At 37.9% G+C, this 22,769-nt stretch overlaps 2 protein-coding genes across 2 annotated transcripts in view; one reads left to right on the top strand and one right to left on the bottom strand.

Annotated features, from left to right (window-relative positions):
• FILIP1L (filamin A interacting protein 1 like) overlaps positions 1 to 6,305 on the bottom strand; it is a 178,198-nt gene extending 171,893 nt beyond the window's left edge. The window contains exon 1 of the mRNA XM_072431569.1: positions 5,948 to 6,305. The gene's annotated coding sequence lies outside the window, so the exon portion shown is untranslated. The remainder of the gene's footprint in view (positions 1 to 5,947) is intronic.
• Positions 1 to 22,769, top strand: part of CMSS1 (cms1 ribosomal small subunit homolog) — a 203,814-nt gene that overhangs the window by 177,471 nt on the left and 3,574 nt on the right. Inside the window, exons 2-6 of the mRNA XM_072418681.1 lie at positions 11,692 to 11,795; positions 18,120 to 18,200; positions 19,106 to 19,235; positions 22,084 to 22,143; positions 22,232 to 22,334. Coding sequence (XP_072274782.1) covers positions 11,692 to 11,795; positions 18,120 to 18,200; positions 19,106 to 19,235; positions 22,084 to 22,143; positions 22,232 to 22,334 — 478 coding nt within the window. The remainder of the gene's footprint in view (positions 1 to 11,691; positions 11,796 to 18,119; positions 18,201 to 19,105; positions 19,236 to 22,083; positions 22,144 to 22,231; positions 22,335 to 22,769) is intronic.

Below are 22,769 nucleotides of genomic sequence, written 5' to 3' on the forward strand. Positions count from 1 at the left end.
TCTGATGTAAAGCCATCCAGAATCCGGTTTTGTTTTTCATGACTATGTCAATAATGATCCCAGGATATGTAAGTGCCTGGAACTAGCGCAGAGCAGGTCACTTTCTTCTTCAACACAACTGTGTACGATAGACAGCTCCACGCTATGTACTGTTCTTAGAAAGGCAGCTAGCGGAAAGTGCTGCACTCGGCTTTCTTGCAGCTTTATTTAGTGAACTGTACAAATGCGGCCAAGAGCCGTGACGAATAGGGACATTCTGAGCTCATGCCAAGAGGCCAAGGAAACACTGGGCTTAAGGTCATTGAAGTACACATCTACAGTCAGTGGAGGTGGAAGAGGAAGTTGTGGTACATCAAAATGAATGGAATTGCATTCCATTTGGTATTGACCACAGGGCTGTAATTTAGCACCTGTGACCTTTTGTGTTTGTGTTTTTTATGCAATATATAAAGGATAAATGTGTAATCTGCTCCTAGATAAATGTACAATTACCACTAACAAAAAGGGATAGTATTATTGCCTTTTTTTTTTTTTAGAAAACTGTGAGTGTGAACCATGAACTTATTGATTATAGTATATACATTTATATATACACATACATATATACAGTACATACTCACACACAATCTTGGTTAAGTTTAATCTAGTCAAGATACAGGTAGTCCCCGGGTTACATAGGAGATTAGGACTGTAGGTTTGTTCTTAGGTTAAATCTGTATGTAGGTCGGAGCAGGTATATTATTTTAATAAATGTAATTAGGACAGATGTTTGTCTCAACATATTATTAGGCAGTGTGGTGTCATTTACTGTATAAAAGCCTCACTGTGGGTTAATCACAAAGAAAGCAAAAAAATAAAAAGCTGTGCTTTGATATGCAAAAAGAAACAACTGCAGAGTTTGTCTTCATCATCAATGTGTTACAAGAGCTCAGTCTCAGCTGTGTTTAGCAAAAGATTTCTTCTGCAAGTCATGCAAACCGCCCCCTCCCCCCACCAAGTCTTGTCCTGCACACGAACAAGCAGGGAAGCACCGTTCGTATCTAGGAGTCGTCTGTACGTCGGATGTCCTTAACTCAGGGACTACCTGTATGTTGTGCCATATATTGGAATGTGGAGGTGGTCGTTGGTAATCCGCCATATTGGATCACAAGCTATTGATAACAGCCGATGTCACTCTAAACTCTATAGACATCCCCAAAATGAGGAACTCTCCCTTTCCTCTTCATAGAATAGAATAGTCGAGCATCCCCTCTGTACAATGATTGTTATTCAACTGTCACCAAAAAATAAGACATAACTCATTCAGGCATGAAAGTGTGTAATTCACTTGAGAACAGGGGTCAGCAAACTTTTTTGGCTACTAGGCCATTTTGGGAGGTCAAGAAGGCACACTAGGCCGGGCTCTCTCTCTCGATTCCCGCGCTAATGGCTCCGCCACCCATCAGGAACACCCCTGAAGGGAACTCTCTCTCCTCCGCAATGCATACGGAGGAGAGGAATTTGTTCCCTTACCCCGGCGGCATAAGTGGTAACGCTGGCCACGGTAAATAGGGAAGGGAGGCATAACAAGGAGGCTCAAGAGCCACAGGTTGCTGACCACTGCCAGCCGGGATCAGGCCAGATCAACCAGGGGGACATTAGGCCGGAACAGATTACTGGCTAGGCTGTAGATGGCCTAAAGGGCAGAGTTTGCTGCCTATATAATTATAAACTTTAAGAAAACAGGCAAGGCACTAACATCTTTTTGTGAACTTTTGTAGTGTACAGGTATCTGTGTGCTCTGCACAAGTTGCATGATATTTCTCAAACTCTCTGTAAAGAAGTTTTTTTGCTAATTAAACACAGTGGAAATCATTCACTATATGCATGTGACTGGTATGTGATATGAGTACGCTAGTCTCCTCTTTCACACTGACCTGAAATAATGAGGATTCATTACATTTTCAGTGGTAGCATTTCTGAATCGATTTCCAAAATCTATATAAACGAATAATTTCATGTATTATCTTGGTTCCTAAAATAGCCACTGAGATCCTGGAAAGCCCCCACTGTTCAGTTTGATTTATTGAGAGCAGAATTGTCCGGGATAATGACAAATGGACATCTTTCTACTATTTTACTAGGTAAGATGGAAAAATTCCTCAAAACCTGGCATCCATCCATCTATTCATTTCATCTGAAAATGTGACCTTACCTTAGACATTGAACCCATTATGGAATATTCATCTGTCTTTGTTCTTCCTTTTTTTGTCTTTCTCATACTTTTACTAATCTGTCCTATCCCCTTTCCATTTTTTCTTTTCAACCACATTTTTGAAAACCCAATGAAACCAATGTAAAGGTTCTACGCATGATCATATGCAGCTTCATCATTAATTTATAGGTATGTACATGCTACAAAAAAAGGGAAAAGTCTGGCATTAGGGGTTGGGGGGTATTATTAGTTTTGGTCTGGTTTGCATGCTTGGGCTTCAATCCTGACCCTAGTCTAACCTTCATGTCTTTACAAAGGGAAGAAAGGAAAACCTGTTCAGTTCTCCCGTCTATTCAATAGGTATTAGACCTAAGAAGTGAGGGGATATCTCCTTCTGAGAACACCAATTTTAAACTAAAAACATTTTATCCCCTCACTTCTTATGGGAAATTGTTGGATGGATACTTTAGTCAGTCCTAAATACAGTTTGTGTCCCCCGTAGGAGATTCCTTCTTACTTGCTGTCCTATCGAGCAGAACTAGTAAGGTTAAATCTCCCCAAACAGGAGATTTCAGACCAGACCCCGGTTCTAATAATTGACTTTTTATCAAAGACAAAAAGTTGTGTATGGAGTATATACATTCATATACAGTATATGTTAATATTTTTTGTTGATCTAATGTAACTCCAAACAAGGAATTAAAAATAGTTTCTTTACAAAGTTCCTCTGCTGAAAACCATTGATTTTATTGCAATATTGGTGTTTGTTTTTATATAAGCCTCAAAGTATTGGAAATGAGCAAGCATGTATCAGAACTGTATTTTAGTAGCTCAAATTTCTGTTTAATTTGAATGTCCTTCATGGAATGTAGTAATGAGCATTGATGCACTGGGCCTGTTATCAGGATTACTGGCATACCAAGCTATCAGATAACACCACTAGTTATTACTACAGTAATCTGTGCCCCAGAAAAGCATGTGGCAGCCTAATCATTCCTCTGTTTATTAGCGGAGCAAGTACACATTTTTTTTACCAATATTTAATAGTTTTTATGTATATATTGTTTCATGTTTCATTCTAAGTTTAATCTGGAGCACATAGCATAGGAGCAAAGTCACAAATGTGCTTGGTGGGGTTCAAACTTGACTCAGGGTCATTGGAGATGCCAACTCAATAACATAATTCTAATCCAGTCCAAATTGATTGATTTTGGCCTGGATCTTGGTGACCTGCAAGTCTCAACACTTTCCCTGTTTGCCGGTATCAGGACTATGAACATTGTCCTACTAGGCAGCCAGGCCATGTACTGTCCCTTTTCCAGGTAATCCATTTTATTTGCATGACATTGGTAGGCATCAGGGCCCAATCAGGTTTCATAGACCCCGAATTTTAACAATATCAAGATAATTGGAAGCAAGAAGACAAAAAATGTGTGTGCCCAATGGTAAAGAGCGATTATGTCTGAACTAATGAGTTTCGCACAGTATATGCTTTAGCAGAAATGCTTTAGTAGTTTATACAAACTGTCTGATTACAAGTAAGTAAAATAAAAATTGTTCAGTTTAGCAAATATGCTGTGACAGCTCAAGTAGGAAATACACCTGCAAATATGTAACTGATAAATCTCTGTTACTCTCAGGACACAGGAAGTTGATGCAATAATAAGTAATCAAAGCATTGTATTATTCGTGGTCAGAAAAGTGATCAGTTGGAATTTTACTAGTTTCTGTAAACCTGTAACCAATCCATATTAATAAAGGACATTTAAAAAAACAGGAGAGATTTTGGGCGATTGGGTGACACAGGCAATTTAGGACTTGTACAAGCAACGGTTGCGATGGGAATAAATGAATAACCTGATATGATTTAAAGTTTACTGTGATTTCCAGATGAAGAATGGGAAAATTCACAAGTTGGCGAACGTCTGCAAATATTAGTGTGAAATCCTCCATTCGACATTTGGTAGAACAGTGTATTTTTTATCTGCACCTTTACAAATATAAGTGTTCTAGATTCACATTCCTAGTGATTTTTTTTCCTCTCACCTACCCTCATTTAAACCCTTACCTTGTATCCAGACAGAGATCATATTAAACGGTTTTTAATCTAAGACCAAACAACTGGTGACATTATTGAGGTCTGATTTACATTTTACTTTGTGCTTTTGTTAGTTTCCTCTGGTGAAGTTTAAAGCCTTAAGGTTGTGTCAGCAGCAAAATAGCTGTCTTGTGTGACAAGAGACATGTTCTCTTGAATGGTTTTGATAAAGCACGAGCCCCCCAATATCATTTATAATTGTAAACCTCAATGCCGCGGTAAGGATGCCTCATGATTAGATTCAGTGATAACATTGTCCATAGCAAACACAATAAGCGGATTCTTCCCCCATCTGAAATCTGATCGGTTGCTGGGACAAAACGGACAAACTCTTGTATAGTTTTCATTAGGTTTATGTTATGAGAGCACATCACATCCTTTTGATGCATATTAGTTTTTGGCTGAACAAGAACACACCATGCACTGGGAAGGTAAGAACTGTATTTTAAATGTATTTTAAAACGTAAAAAAGTAGGCAAAAATGAGAATACCCACATAATACTACTTTATTACAGCTTTAGCAGAGTAACCTTATTAAACAGTGTCTTGCCCAGGCCGTTTTTGCTGGGTGCACCACCCGGCACTTTTCATTAACCTGCCCGCAGTTTTGGGGTGGTTACTAAAAAGTTGAGTCATATCACAGGGCCCACAGTATCTTTCCACCCAGATTAAAAAAAAAATCTGTGGAGAATACTGGTAAAGTATGTGGCTCTTTAGGTTTAGTAAAACTGCATGAAGATAATGTGAGTAAACTATTGCAATTCACAATTTCAGTGCAGCAGTATCAACTGACAGGTTGCTAGGAGTTAATGCACTTTGCACATTAATTCATAAACCAGGAAGTATAGCTTCAGTCTCTGCAGTGATTTGCTGCATTGCTCCTGTATTCCCCATTCATGCAATGGATTACAGTGAAGTACAGTAGATTGTGTATTTTCTAACCCCGTGAATTAAGGTCAGAGGAGAACATATGTCTCTCTTCTTGCTTCCTGCATAGAGTGGATTTGGTTACCTTCATATGGACACAGCAAATCAATGTATCCTGCAACTGTGCAGATAATCTCACATTTCACGCTCCAGTCCTGCAAAGCTGCTTTTCTGATAGTGATCAGCCTCTGCAGCATATATAGTATAGACTTCCAAATGCCAGGTTTCCTCTAAATGCCTTTTGCACGCATTGTCACAATTTTCTGCAATATTTATGACCATATAATATCCATATCAGATATAGGAACTTGTATTTTTCACACATATATATATATATATATATATATATATATGCACCTTAATATGCATGCAGCACTTTGCACACCTCAGTAATCAATAAAGAAAGGAGATTAAGTCTAATGGATTACCAACTAATGACTCCAGCATCAAGCCATACTCATCACATTAGAACATAATGACTGTACAGAACAGGAGTACACAACCACTACATGTCCACTCTGATTGCTGGGGAACTACAAGTCCTAGAATGCCCTGCTTGTTGGTCAGTATGCTGTAAAACATAACTATACCCTTGAAATTTAGCACACCCTTGAAACTGATAAGCATCAACTGACAAAATATAATAAACTCATACAATGCAATAAACTGATAAATGACAATAGAGTGATACAATATGATATAATGTATAATAAATTTGACATACTTACCCCTAACCGTACATTTACCTTATTTAGTTTTCGCAGTCAGGTGATCAAAAGGTGAAATCCATACATACAGGTAGACAGCCAGCAGATAAGATCTCTGAACAGAAATTAACTCTTTCCTCCCCGGTAGCCCCAATGTTATTAGCCTTGCACTCAGCACCAAAGTGTGGCAGCCACAGCCTGGGGAGAGCTGCATTGGAAATTCACTAGGGTCCCGAGCTCTTCATTGGCCCCAGCTCTAAATATAACCCACCCACTTATAGTTCACACTGTAGGCAGATGGCCCTGTCAAAAAGCTGACCTTGGTGCTTGGCTGTATCCACAGAGACATCCAGCCAGGCAGAGCTGTACTGTAATGGGATAAAATACAGTTAGCCATCTGCTTCCAAACAACAAACATTTTACCTAGGACCTACATTGTCCTTCCCGGGATAATAAGAGTGGGGAATGGCACTTATATCACAGCTATATTTAGGCCTTGGCACTTCATCACATGTTCCTTATATTAAAATTCAGCGATACTTGCGTGTGGAATGAATCACGGCAAGTGTGACTTGGGGAAAATGTGTTATTTTCTTTTATCCAAGACTTGCTGTAGTGAGCCCAGGAAGACAACACATGTTTGCATATAAAGGTCAGGGTCCTAAAAAATTAAAAATAGTTGTTTTTTTATCATAAATCTACATAATTTCTTGTTTGTTTAATGAAAAATTGGGTAAATTTAAATGTATGAGTTGTAGATTTTGCATGGTTTCAATTTTATTTTCACGTTTCCTAGAGCAAACACCTTGAAAGTAAAAAGTTAGTATAGAGATCTTTGTATGAAGCCTCAGCCTAGTCCTATACTATGAAATATTTCCAATTGATTGGTTGAAAATATTGATTATATGAAAAATCAATCACAGCAATCATATTTATGATCAATTTTTGGGTCATATGTTGATAATTTTGTTTTGTCAGTTGGTTTACCTTTGTTTTGAAGTCAGAACCATTTTTTGTGTCATCATCAGTATTTCAATTTAAAATTTAACAAAGAAAAAACAACTCACCTGTACCTTCGCAGATCCGTCGATCCATCCTGAGGTTTCGTGGATTAGGTCCCGCATCGTCCTGAATCCACCTTCGTCCCGCCATCTTCATTACTCTTCTTCTGCCTATGTCACCCAATCTCGCACTGCGCTAGCCTGAGATCTGGTGACGTAGATGGGAAAAAAAGAAGTGCCAATCTCACTGCACATGCTTGAGATTGGCATTGTTTTTTCCCCTTTAAAGAAAAAGTTCCTTCTGCATCGGGCATGTGCAGGAGGAGCAACCAGAAGCCTCCTGGAAACCATGACGTATGTATCCTCGGGGGCTCTGCGCTTCCATTCTGTCTTTATCACTGCAATGGTAATTTTTACCTTACCAAAAGGGTTGTCTACACTTTTATGTAATGTAAAAATTTTAGTTAAGGTCTGCTTTAATATAATGGGGAATATGATCATAATTGTTATCCAATTTTGAAAAAATAGATAATACTTTTAGTAGATTTCAAGGCTCAATTTAAATCCTAATTGTAACTGAAAAATTATTCAACATTAGGAAATGAAGTATAACACTAATTCCGTGTTTATGCTTGCCAGTCATTTTGCTTTTAAACAAATTCAGTGTTACGTTGGGTGTACCGTACAAAGCAGAATAAGGACCTACAGAGATACATTTTGACCTATTGGACCTATAGGACATTTATATTTAAACAATAAACAATATAAACTGTAAATCTTCCATTGACTGTATATTTGGCTGTAGAATCAAAATAGAAAACATATTTTGGTGTTTGTAATTATCACAGGGTCCTCTCCTCCTCGTGTCCATGTTTTTGTCAGTCTGTCATTTGCAACCCCTATGTACAGTGCTGCGTAATATATTGGCGTTTTATAAATAGAGATTTCAGTAGACAGTGTTCTATCTGACTGATAAATTGTGGATGTGTAACGTCATTCATTCATATTATGTGTTTGCCTTGATATGTAGGTCATTCCAAGATTTTATCCCCTTCTAAATGCATTTTCTCCTGTGGCTTTGGGTTGTAATTTATATAACATATTTCACAGGTCACTCTCTCCTCCTTGATATGTCACACCTTCCTTTTATGTTCTTTTATACCTAATATTTTGGAATAGTATTTTTTTTAATGAACAGTTTTTAATGCGATCGGCGAAAGAAAAAGCTCCAAACAGCTGAGTGTTGTCGTCTGATTTGGCATACTGAATACCTTGTAAATTACAAAAGGTATTCTTTGCAGAACAAAAGTAATTCCAAATATCACTATTTACAACATAAAGCTAAAGTCCATTTCCATGGTCAGTTTTAAGAGCCAATCAGACTCTGTTTCTAAGACTGTCAGTATGGCAATCAAGTAATTATTGTTTTAAGAAGTAGAGCTCACCAGTGGCAGCTTCTGTGGTTTGCTTTAAATGGGAATTTTTGATTGAGTATTGGGAATAAATAAATTGGCTTGTTGCACATTGAATATACCATTCAGGCCACCAAATCCTATTCCACAGCATTACAAAACAGCGGAAAACATACAGAAAAAAAAACTGAATGGTTATACTCACCTTCCACTTCCACTTGCAGTCCTAGAAACACAGAACATCCCAAATCTCTTGATAAGATTTTCCTGCACAGTGCAGATCACCTTCTCCCGTGATTAAGATACTCTACATTTCTAACATCTTGCTGGAAGGAACCCGTATCACCAGTCTAGAAAAGGAGGGGGTCTAGATTAGTAAAAGTATATATTTAAACTTTGATCCAATAGTTTTTTTTCTTTGTATCTATTGTGTGGCATTTTGGAATTGGGATGAGAGTCTAATGTCATAAGAGGAACCTGGGTTTAGAACAGGGTCAGCTCAATGAAAGCATATGTTAAATAATGCAGCTAATACTAGAGTTTGACTTGTAAGCAGCATGTAAAAGGAAGCAGCAGTTGAAGAAGACATTTAGTGAGAGAAAGCAGAGTGATACAGATGGACTCATCACTGTGCTGCTTCTCTGTCGCTGTCCAGTCAAAGGCTTAGGTGGGTCAAAAATGACCTGAGCTCAGAGCTAGTGGAATAAATGTTGCTGGCTATCACATCTAGTAGTAGAAAAATGTACTTCTCTGGAGTAAACTGAAAAAAATGACAGCAATGCAGGTTTTATTATTTAATTGTAGACGCTTTTTTGCTGGACTTCTGTTTTAAAACCAGTGTGTTAAAGACCTTGTTGATGTCAGTCACTGCCTCTGTTGGAGAGGATTTATCTTAGTGGTCATAGAGCCAGGAAGTTAGCAGAAATGTCACTAAAAGGTACACAGATATTACTGAACACCTGGTATTTCATCCACTAGATTGTAAGCTCTTCGGGGCAGGGTCCTCTCCTCCTGTGTCACTGTTTGTTTGTATTTATCTGTAATTTGTGACCCCTGTTTAATGTACAGTTCTGCTTAATATGTTAGCGCTATATAAATCCTGTTTATTAATAATAATAATAATAATAATAATAATAATAATATTAATAATAATAATAATAGTTGGTATTTCCATCAACTCTCTTTATACCCAATAGGGATACTTCCATTGCTTTGTGTTTAGATTATCATAGGAAGTAACTAGACTTAGTAAAAAGAACGAGGGTCTTAAATTATACTTTAATTCTCTGTTAAATTGCTATGAATTGCTGCACTTTGCATAATGAAGAAAGGCAAATACTGTGTCATATGCACAACATAATTTGTTAGCACGTTTTGTTTTTTCATACACACTATACAGGATGTGAACCATTTCAGGGATCTTTGTGAGCAGAGTCTTACTATTTCTGATGAAGTCTAGCTGCTGGCCATAAAAAGATCTGTCCGATATGTGTTGAGATGGTCACATATATCAGCCACTGACAGGGCAGCTATTTTTCGAACATCCCATTAAATCTCTGTGTGTCAGGGATGGCTCTGTGTTGGGCTGCATTCCTTTTACTAGACCTGAGCGGTGAAGTGACTGCACGGATCACTTTTAGACTCTTCTTAGAAGACCTCAGTATTTATTTTCCTTGGTGACAGTCACTCAGAGATTCCCAGTTAAGTTGTAAAGAGATCTTTCATTATTACAATTCCCACCACTAATAAAATGTTGTAAATGATGTATATTAGTTAAAGCAGGGGTGCCCACACTTTTTTGGCTTGCAAGCTACTTTTTAAATGACCAAGTCAAAATAATCTACCAACAATAAAAATGCTAAACATATATTTATTTATATATATACCAAGTATACTTTATATTTAAATTATATATTGTTTACCTTGCATAACAGCATGAACATGTATGGCACAATACAAATCTAAACATTTTTGCCCATTACCTTACTCCAATGACGTCTTAAACTGAATGGAATCAGCCAAAGTTGCATAGTCCGAACAGTAGTTGCTGGTAGCTAAATGATCATCAGTCATGGTGGAACGGTATTTGGACCTAGTAACCCCTGTGCGCGATAGAGTTTATTTTGAAAGGCAGGGCTCCGCGATCTACTCCCATTGCCTTTGCGATCTATTGGTAGATCGCGATCCACCAGTTGCGCACCCCTGAGTAAGCTGGAGTTGGGCTTTTTTATGGTTGGTAGCGATTTTGAATTCAGATGGGTGTTTTTTTTTAAAGCAGAATCACTAGGTTTAATGCCCTTTGTACAGACGTTTGCCTGCAGTTCGGATGTGTTGGGGTTTATGAGATGCTTCTTGCACAGGTCCAGGGCATTCTGCCATTTAACCACGACCATAGAGTTTATTGGGACACTTTAAAAGGCTTTTACATGCAGTTGAATAATGTTTCTCAATAATTTGGAAAACAGAACAACTACTGTCAACCCCATACAGCATCCTATCTTGACCTTTGTAGCATATGGCAACCCTTAAAATAACTTTCAGGTCTTCAGAAAACCTAATTCAAAGCTCACAGTACATTAGTGTGGTGGTCAGTAGGAAGAATGTCTCTTACATTACTGGCCAGTGGGAAGAATGTCACCTTACAGATAGCCAAAATGATCATTGGTGTCAGGTACACTGACCTCAGAGTCGCAAACTGCTCATTGCACAAAGAACCCCTAAGAACCTCTGAAGGAACCCAGGTTGAGAAATACGGAATTACAGCAAAGATCTGTTAAACTGCTAGGATAGGAATCCCTTAATAGAGCTTTTATACAATGTGAAATATAATAATTCATTTAAATGTTCATATTTGAATGGCTGTGTACCACTGGTAGGCCTGCCAAAACTTAGTTCACAAAGTTTTAACTCAAGTTAGAACTCCATTTCCTATAAGTTTTAACTCAAGGATAACATGTAAACCTTGCTCATACTGGTGGGATTGGGTTTGTTCCTGGGTTCCAGCTCGCAGCCACAAAGTAGCCCTGACCTCTATACCTGCTGAAAATGAATGTGTTGATCATACATTGATAGAAAAACCTGCACATTCAGCATATTCAGGTAGTCAGCTGACCTCATTTTTTGGTTAAGTTACATTGCTGAACCTGGACATGATCTATTAAAGCAACTGACCATAACATTGCCCCCACGGGCTTGAGGACTTTTGTGGCCAGGCTGTAACAATTTTTCAATAGGTGTTGCTTATTGCTTCTAAGCCCTTTGACTGTTCTTCATTTTTATAGTGATTACATTTCCACAAGGCACATTTTTCTGTTTTTTTTTTTTTACAACTCATTTGTATAATGTTTTTCAGAACCAGTAGATGATGTAAAAAGTGAAGAAAGTGATAGCGAACCCACTGCCAAGAAGAGCAAGAAAGTGGTTTCAGATAAGGCGCCTAAGAAGAAAAAGAAACAGGTAATATACAGAAAATAGGAATACAAAGCAGATGTACAGAAGGGAGCTTTAGTGGCAAACAATAATGAAATTTACTAGTGTATTGTTAATATTACGGCTGGTATTTGAATGTTGTACTCTGTTTGCTGAATATACTAGTAAAGTTTAATATTGTTAAAGCCCCCTTCTGTACATCTGCTTTTTTATTGTTATAAACAAATTTTGGACTTGGCAAAAAGCAAAAACACCCTGTATACAAATTTGGAGTGGAGAGTCTGATGTATATGCTGATCTACACGACTACATGTATTTTACATATACCGTTACATAAAATAGGTTGAAATGGTTTGTACTTCACTAACAGCTGTCTTCTTATTATATTATGAATGCACAATCCTACAAAAAAATTTTAATAAATCACCAGTAAAAGCATTTCATGTGAAAATAAATTTGGATTACAGTTGTTATACCCCTTCTTGGCAACAGACCAGATTATAGGGGGCTGCCTTATGTCTACCTTATGTCCTAAATTCTGTTTAAAAAGTAGTAATGCATTTCATAATTTGTGAGGGTGCCTAGGCACTCCTATTACTACAGCCGGTTGTAAATCTGCATTCTTAATCTGCTGCTTCTGAGTGCTAAGGAGTTGGCTCGAGGAAGCATGCAGCGACTCCGGTCAGAACATGGCACTGCAATGAGGAAAGACCATGCATGGAGACCACAGATAATGATTTTTGGACACAGGTTCAAGAGTTTTCTTCCTAATCCTAAATGTTTTTTTAATAAGGAATGGCTAAACCCCTATCATTTGTGTTGTGTGCCTCCTGGAAGATACCACATTTTGTTTTGGAAACACAACAGGCATCAAGGAGAAATCTCCCCTAGGTGAATGAAAATCCTCTCTTGGACTGAGATTCATACAGATTTACCCCTATTCCCTGTTTTATTGACAACCATAACATTCTGGAGTGAATCTCCCCAGTCATAACATAGACAGCAATAACAGACAAAAATTCTGACCCTAATATACTTGGATTTAAAATGGGGAAAAAAGTTTTCACTTTAAATGAAGACTTAAACATACTGATGTTTTTATGAGTCTCTGCAGATCTACGTCTGCTCATGGCTGCAACCATAATCTGTCATTGGCTTTTCCTTCATCCAGTATAGTCGCTGAGCCAGTAGAGGAAATTCAATGTTGATGTCAGAGCTTCAAAGAGATCAACTTATGGGCTTTTAAACTGAGTACTCTACAAGATTTTGTCTTAGTTCTCTCTGATGTCGGCATTCTCTGTGATTGCCCAGAAAAGTAGTGTGTGTGCCACAATTCTAATCCAAACAAGCCCAAATTGTTCTCATCATTTTGGTGAGTTTAAAACACATGTAGTGCAATGTATTGCTGATTACAAAATTGCTGGTTATAACATTGCCAATGAATGGTAAGTTCTGTTTCTGATCATTGTATCCAATACATTCATTTTAGTATGTAAAATCATAGAATAGGTGGTATGCTTAAACAATTACACTTTTGGAGAGTTACTAAAAAAATGTTTATCATGATTAACCTCCCATTAACTTTAGCAGTTTTGGTCCAATGTAGGTACCAAAAAACACAATCTGCTAAATAACATTTCCACATCTGTTCATATCAGTGGAAATATTTTACTCCGTGATTTGTAGCCTACTTGTAAGTTATCACTGGATTCCCAGTTAGGGCAAACTGAGAAGGTTTGTGTAAAACCAACCCTTTAAACCAGTGTTTCCCAACATTTTTAACAACCTTTAAAACCTTTAAAATAACTTTCAGGTCCTCAGGGAACCCCCTCTTTTTACCATATATCCGCAGCTCACAGTACATTAGTGTGGTGATCAATAGGAAGAATGCCTCTTACATTGCTGGTCAGTAGGGAGATCTCACAGATAGCCAAAAAGATTATTGGTGTCACTTAAACTGAGTCACATCCTGCTCATTGCTCAAGGAATCCCTCACAAATTTGGAGGAACCCCAGAGTTCCACAGAACCCTGATTGAGAAATATTATACTTTCGGTCTCTTCTTCCACTCTTCCCTCTGTCTCGCTGACCAAAAAATCCTCATTGTTTTGCTGGTGTTGAATATTAAAAAGGGATTGTGGTGTCACCCCCTTCATCATTTCATGTTGGTCACTAGGCTCAAGCTCTAAATCATGTAAGACGTCGCATTTTTCACATACCCGGTTAAGAGCTGGAAGATTTGCCAAAAAGGGAGTATAGGGGTGGCGGGGGATAGGTTTTACACAGACCCTGCTACTTTTGAAAATAATGACTCTTTAAGGAGGCAGCAGGACAAGGCACCCACTACAACATATAGGGCCTGATTTATTAAAGCTCTTCTAAGTTGGAGAAGATACACTTTCATCAGTGAGACTGGGTGATACCGCAAACCTGGATTGAATTCCTTAAAGTAATTTACTATTTGTTAGCAAATGTTTTTAGTCCTGGACCAGATTCATTCCAAGTTTGCTGTATCACCCAGCTTCACTGATGAAAGTGTATCCTCTCCAGCCTTGGAAAGCTTTAATAAGTCATGGCCATATAGTGCATGTTTGTAGATGGTGCACAAACACTAATAAAACATAACTCCAAATAGAAAAAAAATTGGCCAATAAATGTTTGGGATATACAGTTAGGTCCATAAATATTTGGACAGAGACAACTTTTTTCCAGTTTTGGTTCTGTACATTACCACAATAAATTTTAAATGAAACAACTCCTCCTTTAGAATGCCCTGCCAGGTCTTTACTGCAGCGGCTTTCAGTTGTTGTTTGTTTGTGGCCTTTCTGTCCGAAGTTTAGTCTTCAACAAGTGAAATGCATGCTCAATTGGGTTCAGATCAGGTGACTGATTTGGCCATTCAAGAATATTCCACTTCTTGGCTTTAATAAACTCCTGGGTTGCTTTGGCTGTATGTTTTCGGTCATTGTCCATCTGTATTATGAAACGCCTCCCAATCAATGTGACTGCATTTAGCTGGAATTGAGCAGACAGTATGTCTCTGAACACCTCAGAATTCATTTGGCTGCTTCTGTCCTGTGTCACATCATGGATAAACACTAGTGTCCCAGTGCCACTGGCAGCCTTGCACGCCCAAGCCATCACACTGCCTCCGCCATGTTTTACAGATGATGTGCTATGCTTTGGATCATGAGCTGTTCCACGCCTTCTCCATACTTTTTTCTTGCCATCATTCTGGTAAAGGTTGATCTTGGTTTCATCTGTCCAAACAATGTTTTTCCAGAACTGTGCTGGCTTTTTTTTAGATGTTTTTTAGCAAAGTCCAATCTAGTCTTTCTATTCTTGAGGCTTATGAGTGGCTTGCACCTTGCAGTGCACCCTCTGTATTTACTTTCATGCAGTCTTCTCTTTATGGTAGACTTGGATATCGATACGCCTACTTCCTGGAGAGTGTTGTTCACTTGGTTGGCTGTTGTGAAGGCGTTTCTTTTCACCCTGGAAATTATTCTGCCATCATCCACCACTGTTGTCTTTTGTGGACGTCCAGGTCTTTTGGCGTTGCTTGGTTCATCAGTGCTTTGTTTCTTTCCCATGATGTACCAAACTGTAGATTTTGCCACTCCTAATATTGTAGCAATTTCTCCAATGGGTTTTTTCTGTTTTTGCAGCTTAAGGATGGCGTTTCACCTGCATGGAGAGCTCCTTTGACCGCATGTTGTCTGTTCACAGCAAAATCTTTCACATAACAAGCACCCCTCTCAAATCAACCCCAGACCTTTTATCTGCTTAATTGAAAATGACATAACAAAGGAATTGCCCACACCAGCCCTTGAAATAGCATTTGAGTCAATTGTCCAAATACTTTTGAGCCCCTGAAATGAAGTGATTGTGTTAAAAAGGCTTTAGGTCCTCACATTTTTATGCAATCTTTTTGTTCAACCCACTGAATTAAAGCTGAAAGTCTGCAGTTCAACTGGATCTGAGTTGTTTCATTTAAAATAATTGTGGTAATGTACAGAACCAAAATTAGAAAAAAGTTGTTCCTGTCCAAATATGTATGGACCTAACTGTAGGTATAAACTTTAAAACCAAAGTCCAGCTTTCCACATTGATCTTCAATTAACCTTGTTTCATTATTGGCTCCTTTCACTTCCTGTATGTCCACCATGTTCTTTTTCTCCTTTTTTTTCTTTTTATCTTGCTCTTTTCTACAATCTTTCTTTAAGATTTTTTCCAGCTATGCTTGTCATTTTCGCTTTAATCTTTCTACCAACAAATGTGGTTTTGCTTCATTTTGCACCTTTTCATCCATGACCTTGTGCATCCAGTTGACTTTTAAGATCCCTTAGTAGTCCCAATTTAAAGACATTGTGAGAAATAACCATTAAATTCTCCTTTGATGAGATCAGTTTTATAGAAGTTATGTGATATAATTTGATACAACAAAGTCTAGGTTTCCTTTGATTTAAACCACAAAATTCCAAAAACAATAGTTCAGTGCATGTGGCTGGTATTAAGTCAGGAAATGACAGGGGATTAGAAGAGTATATAAAAATGTGATGGTAACATTAACTAGCCTTATATCACAAGCGTTCCATGACCTCATTATATAGCAAGTTTATGTCTTACACCAGTAATACAATTGTTTTGCCTGACCCAAATCACTGCAGTGTAAATGCTGATGAAATGAGGTTTGCTTTCCATCTGGATCCCTCTAGGCTGCACACTATAATATTTTCCTAGACGGGACACAGAACAGGAAACTGGTTTAACAATATGCTCTTCAAACATACATGCTATTCCAGATAACGAGCCAGTGCCAAATCGGCACGCTTTCTATTAAGTCCTATTTTGAAAATCTACTTACAGTATCACCAGATGTGGCAGATTAGTGAAGGAGGAGACCTTTTTATCCCAATGTCTAGTGTTCTAATATTTGCTATGTAAGATCGTGTACTGTACAGCCCCGTACATAAAGCGTGTCCTGTTTTATAGGTGTGGTTACAGCCGGGATTTATTTCACACTTCATAGAGTGTTAGGAAGACAAAGTCATCTGTAAATTTAAAGAGCACTTACATAGGCCTGCTTATCCCATCTGACTACACTGCTTTAGACCTAATTATCTGTATCTGACATGGCCAACTGGCATATGATATAGGCTAGGAAAATGTAGACATATGATAGCTCCATCTGTCATTCTTACTGAGGTTAATACATAAGTTCATAAAGCACATCCTAAAAATGCTTTTGGTATTATTACCCATTAAAGTTGATTTAAAAGAAGAACAAAACCCTTTAAAATTCACAGATTACGAGCTCTCATTGTTGTAAACAGAAGAAAATGCTTTCCCAACCACATAATTAGAAAGCCAATTATCTGGGTGAGCAAAAGGTTTTTGCTTTTAATTGCTTTATTTTTACCGTTCATTTATGAATCCGCTTATACCTATTCTATATTAAGGATGACTTTATATTTCATCCATTAAAGAACTTTTCTTTTTATATCTGAAAATAAAACTGCAGAATAATATGGCTCTGTCAGAGGATGCATTTATCATACAAAGTTTATATTGTTGTTCCAGATGTTTGTGTGAGTGCGGTAATGATCTTAAAATGAAAATGCTTTCAGGGTCATTTTAAACATTGTTTGTATTCTGTACAATGCTACAAATTTGTTGGTATGGTGGAAATAAAAGAAATTATTAGTTTTATGTTTGGTCTTTCCACAACTTGTATTTTTCCTCCATATTAAAATAACATGGTTGGTCTCTTCCCATGTTTAGCATGCACCATTTTTATTTCCATGAAACCATGGGATTACATGTAAGCTACATACACACGTGCAATAATTGTCGTTAGAAAGGATCTTTCACGATCCCTTCCAACGACTAAGGACTGCACGATGCATGAACAAGTGTTGTACATACAGCACCGTTCTGTTCTATGGAGAGGGGAGGGAAGAAGGACAAAGTGGCACCCTGCTGCCCTCTCTCCCCCTTCGCTTCCATTAGGATGGTTCGTTGTCCATCGTCGGTGGATGCGCCAGGACAGACGTTTGGGTGATGGATGACGGGCGCTGTACACACAACAGATTCTCGTCCGATATCGGCCCTGAGCCGATTATCAGGCGAGAACCATTGGACGTGTGTACGGAGCCTTACATGCAGCTAGGGGACCCACTATGCAGCAGTGGGACCTATTTTTATTGGGGGTATACACACCTTTATGAAAAATAAGAATATAACTATGGGAGTTTATATAATGAATATGTAAAATATGTTGAAAATGTTAAAAATGTAAAATATGTTGAAAATTTCTTTTTTTTCTGAACTACACTTAATAATTTTGTAGGTTAAAGAATGCATTTTAAAAGAACAAGACGAAAAGGTGGAAGAGACAACGACCACAGCAAAAACCAGAAAAAGGAAGAAGGTATGTTTTTTACGGGGAGAATATTATTTTTACCAGTTTTAAAAATCATTGAAGATATTTTATGTGGCTTACCAGTATGACAGAAGAGCTAGAAATCAGAACTCCCTAACAAATTACAGAAAATGTCACAATTGTATCCAGAAAGTTACCTCTGCCTTGAGATGGCAATTCACTTTTTGGGTTAATGATCTTGGCTGTCATTTACCCTGCTTCCTCTGAGCTGGGGTTGACATGGACTCATCCTGTGCAGTACAACCGTACTGAATAATGCTCACACAATATTATATGGTAAGAACTGCCCACCATGATCACAGGAGAATAGGAAAGACCCGTGTCATTACTAGTCCAGAAGACTACTAGTTCTGCCGCCAGAAGACCCTTAAAAAATGCATACTTTTAGTAATTTTGTAATATTAATGATGTGTAAGTCACCCTTAGTTGTTTATTCCTGGATGATGGATCCTTACAACTGAAGTTCCCCTGTAAAGGAAGTTCCAGCCGAATTACTAAATTCAGAATGGCAATATATAGACGCCTACCTGTGTTTGGCTTCCTTGTTTTCTATGCTAAGAAACTGGATGAAATCTTATTCCTAATTAGTCCAATGTTTCAATTCGCTCAATCAATCTATGAACAAATGTGAATATGAAAGTGGAAGGTTACACATCACCTAAGGACAGGATCCATCCATCATCCTTCTAATATTTTATAATTCTAATAATGAATGTTTACTCTGTGTGATCCATGGTGGCAGAGTTTCTTGTTTAGTACTACCATAGAAGGTGATTGCAATGTGTTTGTAGTACTGTTCTTAGAACTTGTATGCTAAACATCTTTATGTGCAGAACATTTATTATTTATTAAAACCTTCAGCATTTAATTACTTTTGATGGACTTTCCTTTAGAAGACAATTACTGATGTTCTAGCAACTTCTGAGCCAAAAGCTGGAACACCAGAAGACCTACAAAACCTCTTGGTGGAACATTATAACAAGACACGGTCCGTTATTGAAATGGAAGAGCTAAAATTGCCAGGTAAGGATTGTCTTTATTTTCTTACGTAGCGAGGACTAACCATGAGCCCTGCCCTGAACAGACAGTTTTTCAATCTAGCTTTCAATCTTGAGGAGGACTGTCATCAAAGTGGACTTTTTGCAGGAAAAAGTAAAAATTAGAACCTGGAGTTCTGATTTAAGATAAACATCACAATAAATAAGTATGCATATACCTAAAATACATTTAAAATTTTTTAATAAGATCATGTCAACAACTTAAAGGTGCAACCATGATGGCTTTTTATTGACTTGCAACATGGATTTTAAATTGCTAAAGAATTAACACTCATGAAAGTTTTGGTTTCCCAGCACAGCCCCGTATCCTCATTCCCTTTTATGTAACAGTTGGATGGGAGTGAAATAAAATAATAAAGTGTATAATAAAGTTGTGGATGTAGTGTTGGCAGTCCTAGCAGAAGTCTATCCCCTTTTGTAGGTCATTACCATACCCAATCATTGTTAAAATAAAAGCTTGGTAACAGGGTCTCTTTAAGATGTGACCTTTTCTTTCAATACTCGCAAGCTCCTGTATTTCATTTTCTTCATAACCACAGAAAAATGACTCCCAAAAAATCTATGTGGAAAGCCGCACAGATTTCAGTATGCGGTTAGGACATAAAAGTATAGGGTCTCGTGTTTGCTTGCACTATAGTTGAACCGGCAGCAGAAATTCAAGAAACATGGATTCCTTCTTAAACTTGTTATATGTAATGTAGGATATTTCCAGTAAAACAATCTTTGTGTTATATGATATTTATGAGTACAGTCAGAATCTGTCTTCTCTTCTAAACAAAATAAAAGGTTAATGATCCGTTGTGTTTATTTTTAGCCACGATCTTTAGGGAATATTTGATTTATTCACAATGGAGTTTGTTTGGCCTAACAGTGACCTACTTTTCTTGGCAAGTGTCGTGCTATTGGAAGTGTAACAGGCCTGTAGGCAATGCTGCTTTCTTCTTTAGTTACCATTTATTTCTATGGACTTGTGTTACCTGCGGAGTATGGTGCGTGCACCCGAGCATGTCAGCAGGTCGCTGGACCGCCATACAGATATCTCGGCTTTCCTGGCATGAAAAGTCCTGAAGCGTGTACTCCAATGAATTTTGGGGTTTTTAGAAGGAAAAGTCAATGTATTTATTGGTGAAAGCACTTATTTTATTATTTTTATTTTAAAGATGAAAATAAGTTTTTCTGCAACTTTTCCCATTACCTTTCTGTACTGTAATTTTTGTATTTCCGATACAAATTTGTATCTAATAATGGCAGTCTCTGTTGTGGCAAATGCAGCTTTCTTTTACATAAATTTAGCTTCTATTTGAGATGGGTTTAGGATGCTTCTGAGCTGGGAATCACTGGGAAAATTGGGCTTGAGGAGCACAGACAACCATTTGGCCCATTTGTGCGACATTTGGTGTGTAGGGGACATAGTGGGTTTGGCCAAAAGTGGGCAGGATTTTATATATATAGTGTCTTCCTCAATATATATTATATATATATATATATATATATATATATGTGTGTGTCTTCCTCAAATTATGTAGCCTTTTACTGCCAGAGATTGGGGAGAGGGCTGCCCTGTGACTTTGTGTCTAAATGTGACCAACATTGGGCTCCTGTGCAGAACTAACTTGAGCTCCTCCCCTGCTAAAATGACTTGGGGCCCCTGTTGGCTGATGAGGATCCAGGGCTCCCATGAAATGGCACACTATGCACCTTTCCATGTCCACCCCTGCTATGACTGATAGAAACTGGGGACCTCAGTGACTGCTACAAATATGCTGCATGTGTCCTAAACCACTGACATGCTAATGCCTCCTACCCCTCCAGCTCTGATTTACAATTATTGAGAATCTTCCACCAGGGGGATTTAACCAGCAGCTGGCCTCCCATTTCAAACTGCTTGTTTGTCCCTAATAATGGAAAATTCTGCTGCAGACAAAACCATCAATCCAAGAACCCAGACCCTTTATCTCACTACATTTAGACATATACGACAGTCAACTAGATCATAAAGCAGACAGGCTTTGACACAATGCTTTGCTATTCAGAAAGACCCTTTGGTAGCGGTAAGGACTTCAAGTATCCTGCTGGTATAGTATGTGCAGGTATTTCTAGGAGCTTGCACTCCATATTGGTTAGGAGTATAGCATTTTTTATACTGGATAACAGTATGAGGCCCCTTTCATGTTTGCAGTTAGCTGCTTCCAGGTGCATAACAAACTGCTGCTGTCTGCCCAGGATCAGGAAACTGCACAACTGGGTTTGCGGTGCTTTCTCCAGAGTAGGAGAATCCAGAAGGGACTTGTGGTTTCCAGGAATAATGCCATAATCCGTTGCATCACTATGCCGCCTGATTACTGTCACTGCAGCATTTTACAGCACCTCCCCCATGATCCCCGGATGCCCCTATTAAACTGAATGGGAGCAGCTGGGAGCGCAGTTGAGTTGCAGTAGAATGCTGTAGTCAACCGCAAGTTTAAAGTTGTCCTAACTGTTTTTTGGGATTACGGAACAACTGTTAAAAAAAAATCAATCTGGATTACTACCAGACTGGAAGTGTAATAAACAAACATGGCTATCTTATAAGTATATTTACAATCTTTACACTGAGAAATGTTTTGTTTTTTAAAGGACTCTAGGTGTCTCTTTAATTCATCCTATTCTAAAAGAGGAAAGTTCAGCTGTGGGTTACACTTCCCTTGATGGCTAAGAAATAAGAATCTGGCAGAGGTTTTACCCCCCATTGCTTGAAGTTGAACCCAAAGCTTTTCAGAATCTGTATTGCTTAAAATGATGATATATTAATAAGTATCGTTTCTGGTTTCTAGAGAATTCATTTGTGAAATCCAATGACCTCAGCCATACTCTGTCTTCATATTTGAAGGAAAGTAAGTATATCACAATCCTGGAACAATGTATAAATTGTGTATTTTTCTTGATGTGCTGTTTGTGTTACAATGATATCATCCATTCCAGTGTGCCCCAAGTGGTCCAAACTATCGAAAAATCACAAAGAGAAGAAATCTGCTCTGATCTTGGTTGTTTGTAGCTCTGCTCACCGTACCCTGGAATTATTAAAGTAAGTCTGTCATCTGTTTGATCAAAGTTTTTGTATAAAGTGAAGTCCGATTTTTTTATGTTTTGGCATGCCACAATAATTTGTTTCATGTTCTCAGCTGTGTAATACAAAGCTAAATGAACATGCAATTACTTATTCCTTTTAAAATCATGTTAAACCTAAAATATAATATCCATACAAAGAGCTGTTATTACAATTTACAAATATTACTGTAAATGGCCCAATAGCTGAACAGAACTCAGGAAGTTTTATTTCATTGGACTGGTTTATAGGGAGTTCATGCTGCCCTCTGCTGGACATCGGTGTTTACTTCCTAATCCGCCTTTTTACCTTTTTTAATAAAATTCTGTTTGTGTATTATTATTATTTTTTATTAACCACCTAGCCGTTATGCCCGTACGAAGGTCGGGCAAAAAAAAATGGCTAGGATGGTTA

The sequence above is a fragment of the Pyxicephalus adspersus genome, chromosome 1 (genome assembly GCF_032062135.1).
Source record: "Pyxicephalus adspersus chromosome 1, UCB_Pads_2.0, whole genome shotgun sequence".
NCBI lineage: Eukaryota > Metazoa > Chordata > Amphibia > Anura > Pyxicephalidae > Pyxicephalus > Pyxicephalus adspersus.